This window comes from Martes martes, assembly GCF_963455335.1.
Source record: "Martes martes genome assembly, chromosome: 3".
NCBI classification, from domain to species: domain Eukaryota; kingdom Metazoa; phylum Chordata; class Mammalia; order Carnivora; family Mustelidae; genus Martes; species Martes martes.
Window position 1 is genome coordinate 77,238,122 of NC_137890.1, and position 19,447 is coordinate 77,257,568.

At 48.3% G+C, this 19,447-nt stretch overlaps 1 protein-coding gene across 3 annotated transcripts; it reads left to right on the plus strand.

Annotated features, from left to right (window-relative positions):
* Positions 1-15,743: 15,743 nt before the first annotated feature.
* Positions 15,744-17,867, plus strand: AMER2 (APC membrane recruitment protein 2; the record flags this gene model as incomplete). Of its 3 annotated transcripts, none has more annotated exons than XM_080799231.1 (2): positions 15,804-16,827; positions 16,999-17,867. In XM_080799231.1, 2 exons carry the CDS (start codon positions 15,804-15,806, stop codon positions 17,865-17,867), a joined length of 1,893 nt encoding a protein of 630 aa, XP_080655357.1. The 3 variants fall into 3 exon arrangements, with proteins under 3 accessions (XP_080655356.1, XP_080655357.1, XP_080655358.1); XM_080799232.1 differs by having other exon boundaries at positions 15,804-16,620; XM_080799230.1 differs by having other exon boundaries at positions 15,744-17,867.
* Positions 17,868-19,447: the final 1,580 nt, after the last annotated feature.

Below are 19,447 nucleotides of genomic sequence, written 5' to 3' on the forward strand. Positions count from 1 at the left end.
GCTTAGGCCATAAATCTGGTTGGAAAGGAAGGCTAGCAGAATTGTCTGGATTTCATATTTGTGCCCCAAGAAAACTGCTTTTAAAAAAAAAAAAAAGATTTTATTTATTTATTTGACAGAGATCACAAGTAGGCAGAGAGAGAGGAGGAAGCAGGCTCCCTGATGAGCAGAGAGCCAGATGCGGGGCTCGATCCCAGGATCCTGGGATCATGACCTGAGCTGAAGGCAGAGGCTTAACCCACTGAGCCACCCAGGCGCCCCCAGAAAACTGCTTTTTTAATCAGGGTAAAGAGTGGAGGCTACTCCAGGTGGCTGATGGAGAAAGGTAAATATCTCCCCGATCACATGGCTGCTGGGACCGGGTTCCCCACTGGAGTATTTCAAGTGAGAAGAATCAGAAAGGAGGCAGAGACTGCCTTGGTTTGGAATCTACCAGAGGGTTCCCCCTCTTGCTCTGTCCCCATTCCCTCTTTTGTGATGGTTCCTTCCTGACTCTCAGCTACCCTGGCCTTCCTCCCTCTTCCTTCCTGGGGGCTGCACTCAGAGCTGTCGCCCATTTCTTTTCCAGTACCTCCCTCAGTCTGTACAAGAACAGAGAATTCTTGCCTGGCTTCTTGCTCCTGCCTGCAAGGAGGGCAGTGGCGGGGAACAGAAGCAAGCTCAGGAGATCTATGTATAAAGTGAGAGGAGCCGTACTCTGGAAACACAGTGTTTCACACATGAATGAGGACAGTCCCCCTCAGTGGGAGTGACAGAGCACGATCATTCTCACAGGGGCGAGAAGAGATTCTTCTCAGCTTATGCAGAGAACCAACCTCTTGTAATGCTTTAAAGGCATGAAAGAACAGTGTCTGCTCATACCACCTACAAGCAATTTCATGCACATTATTAATGGGGAAAACATTTTCTTCTAGTGCTTCATGTTGTTGGAGGGAGGAAGAGAAGAGAGAAAGGAATTGAAGTGCCGCCCACCTACGAGCTCTCTGTCTATCCTGGGAGGAGCCGTGAATAGCTGGTGTGCTTCCCACACATCCACGACAGTAAGATTGTGTGTGGCTGTGAGGTAGTTCTGTGAAGATTCAGAGAAATGGCTTTAGACAGAAATACCAGCGGCCCTTCCCTGTGCTCACAGACCCTCACGCTTCCCCAGGAAACGGGCACCTGAGCTGCATAGAGGCTCCTTGTTTACATCTGAGGTGATGGTTATGGATTTGTCAGAAGCTAAATGTTTAGCAGAGGTTAAAAAGAGAAAGAGAGAGAGAGTTTTCCTGGGTTACTCCCTTAGTTTTGCTAAGCATACAAAAGAAGGGAAGCATGGTACATGTTACAGCACCCCTGGCCATCAAGCCCACAGGGAGATAAGTTGCCGCCTGAGCCCCGGGAGGAAACCAGCACATGTACCCTGTGCATTGCTGTCCGGAGTGTTCTTTGGTCCACCGGCGGAAGCTCTGTCCTCCCAGAAATCCTGCCTGGGCGCCAGGTGTCACAGAGGCCGTCTGGCAACAGGATGAGAAGAAGTCAGATAACTAGTCAAGCTTTCCCTTGGAGGCTGGAGGTTATCGGCACAAGGCAAGGAGCACTGGGCGTCATTTAGGAGCAGCTGTGCTGAGGCAGAGGGCGTTGCTGGCATTTTCCATCCCACACTGGCTTTTCTTCATTTCTTGACCTTAATTTTTCCAAATGATATTACTCTCCCAAGAACGTGGGCTCCAAATATTTTCATTATCTTTAAAGACTCAGAAAATACAGCAATGTACGTAAGGAAGAACCAAAATCTCAGACCCCCATTACCAGAGAGGGCCACTGCTCCCGTTCCACTAAATTTGCTCTTGAATGCATATTGTTTTACATAGTTGATATGCTACTGGCTAGAATTTTAAGATGGTATTTTGCTTTTTTTTCCTGCTTAGCTCGTGTTATCATAAGCATTTTCTCATGTCATAAAAAATTCTTTCTACAGTAATGTGGTGGGGGGGGTGTATATTATTAGCAACTGATACGAGAATTCCTTTTAGGGAGAAATTCGCCTTTATTGAGAAGAAAGCTCTGGGGAGGAGCAGAGGGCATTCTTTGTCAGTTACTCCAGGGAGCGGAGGGAGCAAGCCTGTGAGCTTGAAGGGGAGCAGACTTGCATACGCTGAGACCCCCCTGACGGCTCCTTATCACAGTAAATCATCCAAATCACAAAATGCTTGTGGGGAGAGTGGAAGCTCAGTTAGGCGGCCCTGACAGAGCATTGGCAGAAAAAAAGCACTTGGAAGGAAGGAAGCTCCTGGTAATCTACACAATTAGTGGGAAAGAATTGCCTTGTCATAAATTGTGGAGCGGTGAATCAGGCCACGTTAATCAGATATCTGCGAGACAAGGGGAGGGCCTCCTGGGTCCCGGAGCTGATATCAGGTTGACATTCACAGTCTTTTGATGGTTGCCTAGTGTTCCATTAACTGGCACTATCATTTAAATAACATTTTGAGTAACTTTGTGTTTGGGTTAATGCCTGGGACACTGAAAGCACTAGGTCAAATGGTATAAGCATCTTAAAGGAACCTGTTACACCACCACTTGGTTGTTTTCCAGAATGTCTGCAAACAGGGAGTGTGAAAGCCTTTGTGTCCTCACCACTTACCTGCTATTTAGTATCTACTCCACATGCCGCTGCCTCCAAGAACCCTTGTTTTCTGCCCAAGTGGAAATAATTTGTCTTATAAACCTTCTAATGCTTCACTTTCATCCCCTCAAGACAGGGATTATATTATTGTTGTTAGCAGACACACGACCCCCTTGAACTATACTGTAAGCTGTTTGAAGGCAAACTCTGCCTTTCTTACGCCTACTGTGCCATCAATATTACCAGAGAGCAGCCCCCCACATTGCCTGAACACTGTGGGCAGCACCTGACACTCTCGCTTTGTGTCTCCTGACCCAGATTCGTAAGCGGATCAGGTTCTAAGGGGTGTTGCAATTTAATTCCATGACTGCACCGCTGAGGTGATCACTGGGAAGTCTGGAGAGCAGAGAAGTGCCAGAAGGCTGCAAATGGGTGAACAGTGTGGTCGTGTTCGGAAACCGGCCAAAGATGGGGAAGGTGGGGCAGATTCTAGCTTGGAGTGCGAGCAGAATGATTCCGGGAGGGGAGGCTGGGATCCCCAGGCGTCCGCAGGGCCTCAGTGAGAACATTAGGACTGACCTAGTTTCTCCCGCTGCCAGTATTCCGGTGGTGGCCCACCAGAGATACGTGAAGAGCTGGAAGTCTCCGGAACCTGGTGCTAGCAGCGGTTCTTCTGACCCTCCTGAGACGAGGTGTGAAAAGGGGAGGGGTGGTTGCAAAGCAAGACAAGTTGGTGAATCCACAACTGGCTGAACAAATCTGCCCTATCAGTTTGCAAACGTGCAGATCAGTGTCCAGATGTTAACGTGGAGAGAGGTTTTTTCTGTTTTGTTTCGATTTTTTTTAAAGATTTTATTTATTCATTTGATAGACAGAGATCACAAGTAGGCAGAGAGGCAGGCAGAGAGAGAGGAGGAAGCAGGCTCCCTGCTGAGCAGAGAGCCCGATGTGAGGCTCGATCCCAGGACCCTGAGACCTTGACCCGAGCCGAAGGCAGAGGCTTAACCCATTGAGCCACCCAGGTGCCCCTTGTTTCGTTTTTTAAGTGATGTTCCTCAGAGCTTTCTTCTGGTCTCCGAATGGGCCCACAGTCTTGTCAGGGACTTGGAAGAAGATGTGGAAGGAAGAGAGAGGTAAGTCATGAGTCGAATGTAGGTTTGGCTGAAAGTGGCAGAGGAGCGTGAAAACAGTGGAACACAAAATCAGGATCTAGAAAGCCCTGATGAATCAGAGCGTCAGGCCAAATTCCATAAAATGGAATTTAACTTGGGTCCCTCAAAACATTGCACAGGGATGGAGTGAGGGGCAACACATTCCAGGGGACAGAATTTCTATGCGAAGCCCTGTGGTAGTCAAAAATTCCCCTTTGACTCAATATCCATATCTAGAAAACAGAAAGTGATGGTCATTCTTCTCTGTACCAGCCTGGGCACTCCCTGGAATATGACACTAAATTCTCAGGTCCATCACAGGAAAATGATAGCACGACGAGGAACAGCTCAAGAACAAAGACGGCTACCCTAAAAAACCAGTCTTGGAGATACTTGGATACTTGAAAAGTAGTTTCCAGAAGACGAGTCATTTGGAAGTATGTATGAACTTATTTTCTAGAACAAAAAAGAAGTTGCAGCCATTCTGGCAGATGGTATTCTCTCTAACCGTCATAATAAGCTTGCTCATCGTGCATGTTCTTTCATCCTACGGTCTTGCCGCTCTTCAATAAAGACGTCGAGTTTAGTTATCCTTCCCTTGAATCCAGGCTGCCCTGGGACATATTTTTGACCAATAGAATATGGTGATATGTAACTTCTGAAGATGGCTCTTACCAGCAGGAAGCTTCTACCTTTGCTGATTGAAATGCTCGCTTTCAGGGTCCAGTTCTAGGCACCCTCACGCTGCAGTCCAGTGCATGCCAGGCGGAGTGGAAGATTCATCTCACCGAGCCCTGACAATATATCTGATCCAAGAAATTCTGAGCAAATAAGATGGTCGTTGTTTGAAGCACTAAGTTTAAGAGTGGTATTCAGTAACCGATCCCCAAAACAGTGATTAAGAAGGTGGACTATGGGGCGCCTGGGTGGCTCAGTGGGTTAAAGCCTCTGCCTTGGGCTCAGGTCATGATCCCAGCGTCCTGGGAGCAAGCCCTGCATCGGGCTCCCTGCTTGGTGGGGAGCCTGCTTCCTCCTCTCTCTCTGCCTGCCTCTCTGCCTACTTGTGATCTTTATCTGATAAATAAATAAAACCTTAAAAAAAAAAAAAGGGGACTATGGGGGCACCTAGGTGGCTCAGTCTGTTGAGCGTCTGTCTTTGCCTTTGGTCATGGTCCCGGGATCCTGGGATAGAGTCCCATATAGGACTCCCTGCTGGGTGGAGAGTCTGTTTCTCCCTCTGCCTCTGCCTCTCCCCTACTCGTGATCTCTCTCTCTCTTTCTTTCTCTCTCTCAAATAAATAAGTAAATAAATAAATAAATAAATAAATTTTTTTAAAAAGAAAAAAAAAAAGAAGGTGGACTGTGGAGTCAGACTGTTTACTAGCTATTACATCTTGAGTAAATCAATTAACTTTTTTGCCCCAGTTTCCTTTTCTATAAAATAGGGAGACCCAACCTCATGATGCTAGTGAGGATTAAATAAGGCATGAGAACCCCTTGGAATAATTCCTGGCCCATAAAAAGTGGTCAGTACTAGCATAGTGATAGAATTAAGGGGGGCAATCTGTGAAGATACAAAATAATTCAACCTTTTTTTTTTTTTTTTTAATTCTCTAGTAGAATTGTCCAAACACGGAGTAAGCTGCTTCAGGATGTGGTGAAGCCCCCTTCCCTGGAGATTTCCAGTCTTGAATGGGTTTCCAGTCATGAATGGGTGGCTATTTGTAGAGTTTGGGGATTGATGACCCTGTCAACCCATGCCTCTATGTCCTGTCATGTTGGGGCCAAGTTTTTGATGGAGAAGGCACTCAATGTGTTCAATACGCTTTTCTTGAATTGACTTGAGCTAGATATAGAAGAAAGACATACTCATCCAACTAGATCATTACAATTTTGAGATTACCAACATATTTTACTTGGCATAATGTTTTCTCATCAGCCATTAATGTTCCTGTACACATCCTTATGAGATCAGCATCACCATTCCTATAAGATGAAGGACTTGAAGCAGAAAAGCTAAGTAGCTTATTAATTATTGAATGAACTGCTTAGAGCACCTTTCTGCCTGTGGATTCAAGGCTGGAACATGAGGCCCAAGCCACTCAGCTTCCTTGCCCAGCAAGGTGGTACCGAGACCATCCCGAGCTCCCCCAATACAGGGGCGAAAAGGCACAAAGACACAGGACAGATCTTACATCTCTCCAGCTTCTGAGCTCAAGAAGCAGCCCCACGTAGGCCCTGAATTACCGAAGTTCAAGAAAGGAGGAGCGGCCCATTCAGAAGTTAACGAAGGAAAAGGAGGTCTGCAATGGAAACTGTCCTGTCTGTTATGAACTAATAAAATGTCCCAGACCTGCTCCCAAGGTCCCTGAGAGATAACAACCTCAAAGTCACTTCCAATTCAGCTGACTGTTTCTTGCCAGGTCATTCTAGGGCAAGGCACAAGACCGGGAGAAAGAAACAGGAGGGCTGAAGTTCTGGGCGAGCCGGGGGCGGGGCCCCAGTCTCGCTTCCTGTGCTATTCAGTTTCTCCACACACTGGCATCAAAGACAGCGATCTTGGGGCTCTAAATGAGGACAGACTGACCCAAGAAACAGGGACAGGTGGTCACTTTGCTACTCTCTCTGAAACCCCACATGGGGTATTTTAATAGTGCTCTCCATCTGTCCAACCTCGGGGGCTAATCCCTTCCTAATCTGAGCTGTAATATAATAATTGGGTAATCAGACAAGACACTGCAGAAAGCTCAGGCCATAGTTTTGCTGTTCTTTTTGGCTAGGCTCTCCCTTTATTAGAGCAAAGTGTAGCTGACCTAGAAATTCCCCATTTGAGATTCAGCCTTTGCCAAACAAAAGCAGACCCTCCGAAGAAGTATGCATGTTTAGAAAGCACAGCCCTCTTTCTTGGGGGGTAATTTCAGTCCCTGCTCCCTGTGCATACAGGAATGAGCTGCTAGGGGACCACATGATCTTGCTCTGTGCTGCAAACTGAAAAAAAAAAAAAAAAAAAAGAAAGAAAGAAAGAAAGAAAAAAAAAAAGGAAGGAGAAGAAAAGAGGGGGAGAAAAGCTTCATGGTTAGCTTGGGCTAATGAGCTCACTGGTGTGTGTCCAGGAAACACCCCAGAATGAATACATCTGCTGAGATTTCTCTTTTGAAAGAAGTAACCTTGTTGTGGTAGAGGGAAATGAAACATAAATGCAAACTGCATGAAGTCAGATCAGGGACCAAACCTAAAGCACACACAGAAAACCCAGTAGGTGGTTAGGCACTGGGACCGAAGTAAGCCTGGCTATTTGGGGATTATCCCATCATGGAGGAAAACATAGATGTATATATATATTTTTCTCCAAAGGAGAAAAAACCAAACACTTAAACTGCTGAGGCCTGGGGTGCCTGGGTGGCTCAGTGGGTTAAGCCTCTGCCTTCGGCTCAGGTCATGATCTCAAGGTCCTGGCATGGAGCCCTGCATTGGGCTCTCTGCTCAGCAGGTAGTCTGCTTCCCCCCTCTCTCTCTGCCTGCCTCTCTGCCTACTTGTGATCTCTCTCTCCGTCAAATAAATAAATGAAATCTTAAAAAAAAAAACCCAAAAAACTGCTGAGGTCTGATCACACTGGTCTAGCACCTGGGAAGAAACAAAGGTGCTGTCAGTCCAGTCGGCTGGAGGTTTCTCACACTGGGGAGTCTCCTAGTTGCCATCAAGGGCTGGGTCACAGCTTATTCATGACAACCTCCAGCACACAGTAGGCGCTCAATAAAAGCTAATGTATGCAGCTAAGGCAACATGAAGGCCCTTCCTAAAATAGTCCGGAGGTGGCCGTGGCCGCTGTGGTCAGGTGTTCGTTGACTTGAGTCTATTTCAAACACCTGCTAAATATATTTTCTCTAACCAAAAAAAATATTCTCTCCAAAGGAGAAGGCTAAAGGAAATGGAGAGAGCCGGAAGTGGGTGGTGGAGACTGGAATGTGGGGGTCTGGAGACCGAATGCACAGTCTTGTGGCAGGAAGAAGCATGGAGGAAAGTGAGCCCTCTGGGGGATACGGGGGTGGGGAATTCCTTTCCCCAAAATGGTTGCAGAGTGGACTGATATGTAGCAAATTCTGTTAACTCTCTGCACTAATCTGTTCTCTCCTTCTATAGTAATAGGCATGTGGCCAGACACATGGTTAGACTGTATTTCCCATGCTTTCTTGTAGCCAGATGTGGCCATATGACTAGTTGTCACTGTTGGAATATGAGAGGAAGTGATATACATCACGTCTGAGTTGAAGCTTCTCCTAGGATCCCTTTCCCAACAACCGACTAGATGAGGACGGTAACAGGACCCCAGGGGAGATATGATATGTGAAGCCTGAGACCCTGGGTGGTCACATAGAAGAAACCCTTGCCCTATTGACTTGGATACCTACTTAGAACTGGTAGGTGAGCAAGAAATAGACTTCCATCGGGTTGAGTCATTATTTGGGGGGACCTGTTACAGAAGCTAACACCACCCTAAGTAACATTTAGAATATCAAGATAAGTAACCCCCTCCATCCCATGCAACTCAAAAAGGGGAGATGATGGTCCCAGAAAGTAAATTATCAGCCTCTAAGATGACTGAGCTACTCACTTGAGGCTCTGCTGGTCACAGGGGGAAGAACTCTACTCTTCGTGTCAACACAATGCTCAGTCCCTCCAAATCAGAGTCAGTTTATGGGAAGTGGGCCCTGGGGCACCACGATGATTGAGGCTGTGCAGAAAATGCCTAATGGTGTGTGATGTGTCATGGGAATCTGCTGCACCTCATAGCTACACCGCCGTGACATGGGGAAATGCACAGGGTACATGAGCTACGTGGAGGGAGCCATAGTGCCCCAAGTGACAGCTAGTGTGTACAAAGCAGGTGGACAGTGACATATTCAGGGAATTTGCTCACACTTGTTGGAATAGAGACTAGGAGAGCAAGTGTGTTTATGTGTTGCGCGTAGGGGGCTGGGGATGAATGGGGGTGGGAAGTTAGAGTAGAAGACTAGGCAGAGATACAGTAAAAAGAAAACAGAAACAAGGTAACTCTTTTTGAAGTACAAAATAAGCTTTTAAAGCCCATGGCAGTATCTTTGGGTATAAGAGTTTTTCTATATGCATGAAGCAGGGTCATTTAAACTTTAAGAGCCAAGGTTGCAACCTCAGCTATAAATTTAATAGAACACATACGTATTTTGCTGGCCTAGACTACTTAAGATCCCAAAGCTTTGGGGATGGGAGAAAAGAAGTTGGAGAGGAAGAAAGAGTGCCAGGGTCTTTAATAAGAAGGGGCTCTGCTCCCTGCAGGGTCCATCCAGGTTATCTCCAAAAGAGAGGGCATGAGACATGCTTTCCCATGTCACCATGAGCTTAGGAGCTGACTAGGCTGGACCTTGCTACTATCTGTTTGGAGCCTTTATGTGTGTCCCCTGTGCCATCATGGCAGGGACATGGGAGAAGATGTTATGATGTGGGGCAAGGGCAGAAACAGGGTGGCATGGGAAAGCAAGGGAACGCTTCACGTTTCTGAGACTGAGTTTGAATTAGCTGAGAAAGGGAGCCGACGATCGGGAAAATGTCATGGTGCTGATGAGGAGATGCTGTGGCAGACAGCAGGATGCTCATGTGGCTGGAAACCAGGTGGAAAGGACATACCTGACCAAAGGGCCTCCTGTACCTGCAGGGGTTGGTTCATGCTTACTGTCTATCTGCAGAGAGGGCTGGAGCAACCCTGTGTGTGATGCAGCTCTGTGTCAAGAAACAGAGACACGGCAGAATTTCTTTTAGATGAGAGACAGTACGCCCAAGGGGGCAGGTGCTTGGGCTTTAAATTCATTTCTTGCAGCCCCTCTAGGTTCTCCCTCTTGAATTCCTGTGCCTTGCATCTTCACCAACACCTGTGGGCCACCTCTTGAACTCTGGCTGCAGTTTGCACCCTCTCTGGGATCTGATGATTCCCACTGCTGAGTTTGGCCGCTCCCTAACGTGCATTCATCCATGCCCAAAGCATGGATGCATGCATGTGGCATCGTGTCCACATGGCCTCTGCTGTCCGACCTTGTTCTGCCTGGTTTTGGCTTCCTTGCGCCCACCTTGGCACTGCCAGTTTGAAGGGACCCCACCCCACTCTGCAATCTGAGATGGAATATTTTCAAAGAGTAGCTCTGGCCAAAGAGTGGGCCAGGAGAAAAGGGAATTATGGAGAGGCGCAGACCAACAGTTATAGGTATAACCTGTTTCTCAGGGCCCTCCCCGGCTTACATGCAGAAAATTGGAGAACAGTACTAACCACAGTGTTTCTCTTATTCTTTCCTATCCAGACAGCCCTCGAGGTTCTTCCTGGATAGCCCCGACAGATCCCAGGGATCTCACATGTGTGTACCAACAGCTAGTCTTGGCTGATGTAATTTTCTTTCCTGGGCACTCTGGCTGCCAATGGTGCTGTCCTCTCACCGTTGGCAACCTCGGGAGTGCCATCCATGACCTTGCAGTCTGCAGGGGGTCCACACTTGCTGGAGCAGCCCCCACCCAGATTGAACCCATGGAAGCGAGTCTAAGCACATCACAGTCTGTGCCAAGGGCACTGGTGGCTGTGCTGAAGGGTAAAGGTGAGGGGACGCCATCACCTCTGCTCGTGGTGGTGCTTGCTGTGGGTTGAAATGTGGCCCCCAAAGATACATTGACCTCCTAACCCCTTGATACCTGCAAACATGACCTTATTTGGAAATAGGATCTTTGCCATTGTGACAAAGATATAAATGAAAATGAGGTGATGCTGGAGTGGGGTGGGCCCTTGGTGCCATGTGACTGGTGCTCTCGTAAAAGGCGAGGAGACACAGACAGACCCTTGAAGGAGAACATCATGTGAAGATGGAGGCAGCTGGGAATGATGTTTCTAGAAGCCCAGGGATGTCAATGATGGCCAGCAAGAACCAAAGACCAGGAGGCCCCGGAGCTACCCCCATGTTAGCATTGTCCGCTTCTGCAAGACCTGTGCTGCCCGAGACCCCTCGACATTACAGACAAGGGCTCATTTGCTTTAGTTTGGTCTTTTCTTCATACCTTCTTGCTCTACAATCTGGGTACAAATTGGCGGGGGCTGGGCCAGGGTGACATCTTAGGAGTGGTGACCTGTGGAACCCAGAACACCTCAACCCCTGAGCTTCCTGGCCATTCCAGAGCCCACATGGGATTCTATCCCCATTCGAGAGGAGCTCTTTCCCTTCAGCCGCCTCAGCTGTGCTCTGGGGTTGATGTGGAAAATTACAAATTGGGGGGGGGGGTTGCTTTTTACATTACATGTTACTAATTAGAAAAGAATTTCTCCTCTGTGTAAGCATATACCCAGAACAGCTATTATCCCACATTGAAAGCCGATGTTCAGGACAGATCAGGAATCCAAATATGCAAATGAGAACACGAGAACTTCAGTCTTGCCTCAGCTGACTGTGCTCAGACCTCTGGAGTCCTCATCTGCCAAGTTCTCGCCTAGAGCCATGGACCCCTGGGCTCCCTGGCCAGAGGCATTCGCACAGTTCTATCCTGGCAACTGTGCACTTCACCTTGTGCTCTCAGTGTGTGTGAGACCCTTGGAGGGCAAGGATAGACCTTGGTCACATGGACAGAATTAACTGCAAGATGAGGGTCAAGGCTGGCAAAGCTGGAGCTCCTCCTGATGGTCCTCATAACAAAGACATTCGAGGGTCTTCGCTCCGCTCGCCCTAGAGGATAATCATTGTGGGGTGGGGTGGGGGTGGAGAAGGACAAGAGCGGGAAGGCAACATGGCCAGTTGGGCTGGGGTCCAGAGCAGCCTAAGTGCTCTGGAAATGGGTAGTGTGGCTCCTAGCTCAAATACCATTTCCGAATGTCATTGACTAAACATCATACCTTTAAAGACCGTAGGCAAATGTAAGGTAAAGCCAGCAGCCTCCTTAATGGGAGTGCTGTGACAAGGGGGTGGGGGGTTCCACAGTAGCAGCTGCACCCTGGCTTCAAGGGTAGCTCCTCCCCCAGCCTTTTCTGCAGAATGTTCTGGAAGATTTCCCTCAGATAAAAAACACCACCCAAGAAGCTTAGGGCACAGACTGGAGCTAGGCTGGTCGGAAGACATCCTGGAAAGGGAATTGACGACAATGATGCTGATGATGGAGGTAAGCTCTCAAATGATTCCTCCTGTGTTTCTCTTATCTTTTTTTCTTGTTTTGATTATCCTCCCCCAAAGATGCTCGCTACCCTGAGAGAAAGGCCCTGACTGAATAATAAACACTCCCTTGTGCCAAAAAAGAAAAGCATGCACATGTCTCCAGCAAAATCCGCTTGCTGTTCGCATTTGCAAACCATCCTATCACTCTGAAACAGCGTTTTTCTGAAACGTTTCTCCTCAGCTCCTTTCTACTCTAATTTTCTGTTTGCTTTCTCAAATGGCTGGTTTGGGGGGCAGATGGGGGCCATGGTGGAGTAGGGGAGAAAAAACAGAAGAGGAAACTATAGCCCCAAACAAGGATAAAATTATCCTCCTTGGTAAAATTATCTTCACTGTCATGATCTGCCTCAAAAGTCACCATTTTGTGCAAGTACAGATTTTTTTTTTTTTTATGCCTTTTTTTTTTTTTTTTAAGATTTTATTTATTTATTTGACAGGCAGAGATCACAAGTAGGTGGAGAGGCAGGCAGAGAGAGAGGAGGAAGCAGGCTCCCTGCGGAGCAGAGAGCCCGATGCGGGGCTCGATCCCAGAACCCTGGGATCATGACCTGAGCCGAAGGCAGAGGCTTTAACCCACTGAGCCACCCAGGTGCCCCGCAAGTACAGATTTTGCTGACTCTTGACTGTGAAGAACAATTTAAGGTTTGAGTAAACACTTAACAATGGTTCCTAACAATGGCCTTTGACTTCAGTCTGCCACCCAGCAGCAGGGCTGGAGCTCTAACCATCCACATCCCTCCCTGGCTCCTGGGCCCTGGGAAGGAGGTACTCTCCCCTCCGACATGTCTTGATTTTTCTGTAAGATCCCTGAAAGCTGATCACACTCTCCTTTTTCTGATAAAACAAGACAAGGATCCTGGCTCAGAGAATATTTGAAGGTCCCCATTCACACCATGGCTTCTAACGCTCTCCTTGGCCTTCCGGTGAGGATGATTCTGAGTGTCCTTGCTGTCTTCTGCCTCAAGGCCAAGGACTCAACCAACGCTGCATCCATCCCCAGACTGAAGACTGCTTTTCCCTTTCTCTTTGTTTGAAGGCTGTATCTCCAAGGAATGATACTCATCCCAAAGTCCTCACCACTTGTTTCCTGGAAGTGGAGTGGGTGTGGAGGGCAAGGATTCTCATGTAAATGAAACCCACTCACGTTGGCCTCTCCTGGTAGGTTAGAGCTCTGCAGTGGATAAGCAGTCCACCCCCTCCCAATTTCAGGCTCAGGGATGGAGAAGGGGAGGTTTTTTTTTTTTTTTTTTTTTGACAACTTCATTTATTCCTGATCCCAGTCATTAACTCCTTCGGATTGATACAGTTAAGTGGTACCCCACCAATCAGAGCAATTGTATGTGTGTATAAAAGAACTGGAAAACATTTTCGACTGCCTTCAAAAGCTTGTAAAGAAATAGCAAATGCATTTCTCTTTGAAGTTCTTCATACGTCTTCCTTCTCCGCGACAATGAGGACCCTAATTCATCACGGCAAGTGGTCAATTAGAACTAGCCAAAGCCTCTCTGGTCTCAGTTTTACACTCTGTCCTGGAGACATGTTGTGCTGACAGTGGCAGAGACCTGGTCAGATTCAAATGCTGAGAATGGGGGCACCTGGGTGGCTCAGTCAGTTGAGTGTCCAACTCTTGGTTTCAGCTCAGGTCATGGTCTCTGGGTCATGGTCTCAGGGTCATGGGATGGAGCCCCAAGTTGGACTCTAAGCTCAGTAGGGTGTCTGCTCAAGATTCTCTCCCTCTCTTTCTGCCCCTCTCCCCACTCGTGGTCTCTCTCTCTCTCAAATAAATAAGTAAATAAATATATCTTTAATAAATAATAAATAAATAAATAAATAAATACAACTTTAATAATGCTGAGAATGAAAACCTCTCCTGAATCCAAACTCCTTATTTTTTAAATTTTATACAACGTTCCCAATAAAAATCAACAGAAAAGGGCAACCCGTAGGCCTAAATTCAAACCAATTGTTTTCCATGCTATAGGACATGCAATGACCAATATGTTATTAGTAAAACTCTGACTTAAACCAAGAGAGAATGGAGTTTCTGGGTATAATTCAAGTAGCTCATAAAAAATGAAGTATAATTCAAGTAGCTCATAAAAATGAAGCTTGAGATGATTAGGGAAAAGACAGATATTCACATATATGTAAATATCACATATTGCTAAATAATACTTATCAATAAAATAAATGATATATTAATATTACGTCTTTATCACATATTACATATTAAACATATATACATTATATATACATATATAATGTATATATATTATATATGTTATATGTATAACATTATATATAATGTTATATATATTATGTATATAATATATATAATGTATTATGTATATAATGTATATACGTACATGTTTCTCCAAATTTCTTCTTTTATGAAGGCTTATTAGCAATAATAATAATAATGGATATATCATAATGGAATAATTTTTTAATGTTTCTTTCTTTTTTTTTAAGTTTTTTTTTTTAATGTATTTATTTCACAGAAAGAGATCACAAGCAGGCAGGCAGAGAGAGAGAGAGAAGGAAGCAGGCTCCCCGCCGAGCAGGGAGCCCGATGCGGGACTCAATCCCAGGACCCCGAGATCATGACCTGAGCCAAAGGCAGAGGCTTTAACCCACTGAGCCACCCAGGCGCCCCTCATAATGGAATAATTATAATGGATGAGGAAATTAGGTGTCAAGGTAACAATATTAGCAGTCAGCTTCAAAATCAGATTACAGAAAAGATCCCCAGTTTGGGCTGTTCCCTGGGACAAAGTTTCTGTTTTCCCCAGATTATGTAGGTCAGAGCAGTTGCAGAGACTGTTGGGCATTCAGGGACCCTGCCAGGCTTTTCCAAGTCCCCTAGCGGAAGGGGGCTGCAGGAAGTCCTGGGGGATAGTGAAGGGGAGAGGGGATGGCAGAATGGGGGTGCAGGAGTAAAGCCCGTGTTTTGCCTAATAGGAAAGAAGGCAGACCCTGGACTCCAAGGACCACCTGTGGAGTGGACCTGAGATTCTCAAACTGTGTCCTCCGTCCTCCACTCATCCATTGTGACCAAATGCAGGCTAGGGAGTGGCTTCTGTGACCTGAGCCCCAGGAGCTGGAGTCTAGGATAAAAACCACGGTTGTCCCCAAGGACCAGTCAACTTCCACCTTACAGAACTGCTGCACTTTCCTTGCAGAGAGTTGCTAATTGATATTCAACTGATGGCTGGTGTTTTTGCAGCAAGAATCAGAACCGCATTAGTAAGGATCCAACATCGACCTGGAGATTGTGCTCAGTAGTGGACAAGACACAGATGTAAACAGACTAGCTCCATGCCTGCCGGGCTTAGTGCCCAAATGATAAGGACAGACATGAAAGGCTCAGGAAAGACATAAAGACTCAAGAAGTCCAGGATAGGCGCTCAGAGGAATAACCATTTGTGTTGGGTGGAATTTCTTTGTCCATTTTGGGGGTATCCTGTGAACCACGACTGGGCTTCTGGAAAGCGCCTATCTAGAGGAGGAATCAGAAGGTGGCTAAGATTGGATGGAATCTGAATTCCATAAAGACGACGCTAATTTCTGCAATCGACTCGAGGCTCTGCTGCCTGCTCTCGCCACACACACACAAAAACTATGCAGCACAAAGCCAAGTCGGATCCGAAGTGGGTTAGGGTATTATATAAGCGCTTGGCGGGAGGGGAGAGGTCTTTTATGTGTGTTTCTTTTGCTGCAGCGGCGGCGGCGGCGGCGGCAGCAAGAGCGGCTCAGGTTGATTTAGAATACGGATGACAGTAGCCTGGCGCGAGCCCACGGCTGACGAAAGCTGCTTAGCCCGCTCGGTTTCCATGGAGACGAGCAGGAGCAGCGGCGGCGGCGGCGGCGGCGGCGGCGAGGCTGTCAGCGAGCGCGGCGGCGGCGGCGGCGATCGCGCGTCCGCGGGGGTCTGCAGGAGGAAGGAGGAGGCCGGGGCCGGGACCCTCGCGGCAGACATGGACTTGCATTGTGATTGTGCTGCCGAAACGCCGGCCGCCGAGCAGCCGTCGGGGAAGATTAATAAAGCTGCTTTCAAATTATTCAAGAAGAGGAAATCGGGTGGCACCATGCCCAGCATTTTTGGGGTCAAAAACAAAGGGGATGGGAAAGGCTCGGGTCCGACGGGCATGGTGAGGAGCCGGACCCACGACGGCTTAGCCGAGGTGGTGGTGCTGGAGAGCAGCAAGAAGGAGGAGCCGCGCGGCGGGGGCGACAGCGGGGGCGGCGGCGGGGGCGGCCGCGGCGGCGGGCGGCCCAACCCGGGTGCCCCCAGGGCGGCCGGGCCCGGCGTGGGCTCCCTGGCCAACAGCTCGGTGGCGAAGTCGCACAGCTTCTTCTCCCTGCTGAAGAAGAACGGGCGAGCGGAGAACGGCAAGGGCGAGCCGGGGGACGCGAGCAAGGCTGGCGGCAAACAAAAGAGAGGGCTGAAGGGGCTCTTCAGCAGCATGCGCTGGCACAAGAAGGACAAGCGGGCCAAGGCGGAGGCGAAGGGCGAGCGCGCGGGGGCCCCGGGCGGCCTCATCCTGCCGGGCTCGCTCACCGCCAGCCTGGAGTGCGTCAAGGAGGAGACGCCCGGACCCGCCGGCGAGCCGGAGAAGCCCAGCAGGGACGCGCCGCGAGACCCAGCAGGTGAGCTCGGAGGGGGAGAGCCGGAGCCGGCCTCCGCCGATCGCGCCCACGTGCCGGACCGCCGAGAGGCCCACAGCCCCGGGGTCCCTAAGGCCGACAGCGCCCGGGGAGAGGACGCCGCGGGGCATCGGCGCGCCGAGAAGCCCCGGGCAGCCCCCGAGCTGGGCGCTGGGGAGGTGCAGACGGCCGAGGATGCCTCCAGGACAGGTGACGTTCCGGTAAAGACCGTCCCCCTTGTCGACTCGGAATGCGGCAGCGGCCGAGCGGCGGCCGTCCCTGACCCTTCCGCTGTTGATCCACCCTCAGACCCGTCGGCCGATCGTATTTGTTTGATGTTTTCTGACGTGACTTCACTGAAAAGCTTTGACTCTCTTACAGGCTGTGGAGATATTATTGCAGACCAAGAGGACGAGGCAGGTCCCAGCTGTGACAAGCATGCCCCCGGGCCAGGCAAGCCAGTTCTCTCTAAAAAGAACCCCGGCGTGGTGGCCTACCAAGGAGGAGGGGAGGAGATGGCGAGCCCGGAGGAGCTGGACGACACCTATCTCCAGGAGTTCTGGGACATGCTCTCCCAGACTGAGGACCAAGGACCAGGGCCCCAAGAGGGAGCGGCCAAGGCGGCAGCAGCCCTGGAAACCAAGGTGGTGGCCGAGACGTCCAAAGACGCCAGGTGTGCGGAAGGGGTCAAGGACGTGTCCTTGGGCAAGCACAGGAGGCTCAACCGGATTCCCATAGAGCTCCATCCCAAGGAGGAGCCTAAACCGCCCGAGAAGGAGCAGCAGGAAGGCATCCCCAATAGTGACGAGGGCTACTGGGACTCCACCACTCCGGGGCCGGAAGAAGACGGCACCGGCGGCGGCAAAAAGGCGGGCATCCCCCGGGATAGCTACAGCGGGGACGCGCTCTACGATCTCTATGCCGATCCGGATGGAAGCTCGGCGGCCGTTCCCGCCAGCGAGGAGACGTCCTGCTTGTCCCGGTTAAAGCCCGTGTCTCCAGTCACCATCACCTGTCCACTGCGAACACCAGGCAGTTTGCTGAAGGACTCTAAAATCCCTATCAGCATCAAGCACCTCGCGAACCTTCCATCCAGCCATCCCGTAGTGCACCAGCAACCAGTCAGGAGTGAGATGCCCAGAACAAAAATCCCAGTTTCCAAAGTGCTGGTCCGCAGGGTCAGCAACCGGGGTTTGGCCGGGACCACCCTCCGGGCAGCGGCGTGCCATGACAGTGCCAAAAAGTTGTGAGGTCTCCGAAGCCGAGGTGATGGACCCCATGTGAAGGAATACAACTTTCCCTGGAAACCACTCAAATAGGTTTTGTTTCTCCTAAAGAAAGGTTTTTAGGACCATCCCTGCTCCAGAGCCTAGACCGAGGAGGTGTCTGGGCCGCTAGCAGGGGCAGGATACACCAGAGAGGGGGAACTACACATGGGATTCTCCTCTCCAGATAAGTTCCCTGAGAATTATTTTCAAGCACTTTTAATTTTTTACCTTTAAAAAAAATCACTTTTTTTTTCCTTTGATGCGCTGAACACTTGGAAGTCACCTTTACTTGCCTTTGCAGAAAACAACCTAAGTAAGCATCATGCCATGACACTTGGCTGTGCCAGGGTCCAGAGAGGGCCTAGAGAAACCACTGCCAACACCAGAGGAGCCCCTCCTCTTCCATGACACTTTCCGTCCTTCCTTTCTTCTTTTCCTTTTTCTTTCCAGGGGGAAAAAAAGAGAGAGAAAGAGAGAGAGAAAGAAAAGAAAAAGACCCTTTGCTGTATCACTGTGTGGAAAACACCTGCAAAGCTGAAAGAGCCAGGTATTTACCTGATGAGCAGAGGCGATCATTGATTGGCCCAAAACTTGCCTACTTTTGGTTGCCGGGTATGCGTATAGGTCAGTATCTACCACCAGGACAATAAAGGAGCATTTTGGTTTGGTTGGTTTAGATCATGTGTTTGGGGAGAAAGAAGAAGCTCAGCAGAGCCGGTTTTTTCTTTTTTTTTTTTCTTTTTCTTTTTCTTTTTCTTTCCCACCCGGTGAAGAAATGAGGATCAGGGAAAGATTTCACTAAAATGCCAATAGACACAGCATTTTAGTGTTTATAAACTGTAACCTTTTCATGTGTAGATAATGCATATTTTACAGTTTATCCAGCTGTTAACATTTTATAATCTGCCAGTAACCTCGAATTTAAAATCTGGTTTTATAACAAGTTATGATAACTGTCCCTGAACCACTGATGTTCTTTTATGTACTGTAGCCTAAAGCAATTCTGTTTTTGTTTTATATGGGTTCTCTGGCTCTCAATGCAGGAAAAAAAAAAAAAAAAAAAAACGAAAACAGTCTATTGTGTTGATGTCCCAGAGGAATAGGTTCTGTCTTGTCTTGGGTAAGAGACTATTTGCTTCTCACTCCCTATCCCGGTTTTCAGAGATTTTTACCTTGGTTATAAAAATTTTGGATTCGACCATTCCACAACATGGGGAGTCCCAAATGAGGAACGTATTTTAAAAACCCAGTAGAAAAATACAGTTTTTCATGTTATTTGACTTTTGCTTTATAGATTCATGATTGAGACAGGTATATTCAGAATAGGATGCTGGCAAGCCTATGTATCATAAACACTCTATGTCAAGATTTGTTTTTGAAAAGTGGTTTCCTTATATGTATATTCTCTATTATTTTAGATGAGACATTCATTTCAGAACGGGTTACCATATGCCTGGATAGTTTGAGTGATTAACTGAAGCAGTTCCTAGAATGCTATTAGCATCTAATGATTATATAATATCCTCTTTGAAATGCAGTTCAGTGTGTTTAATCAAAAGACT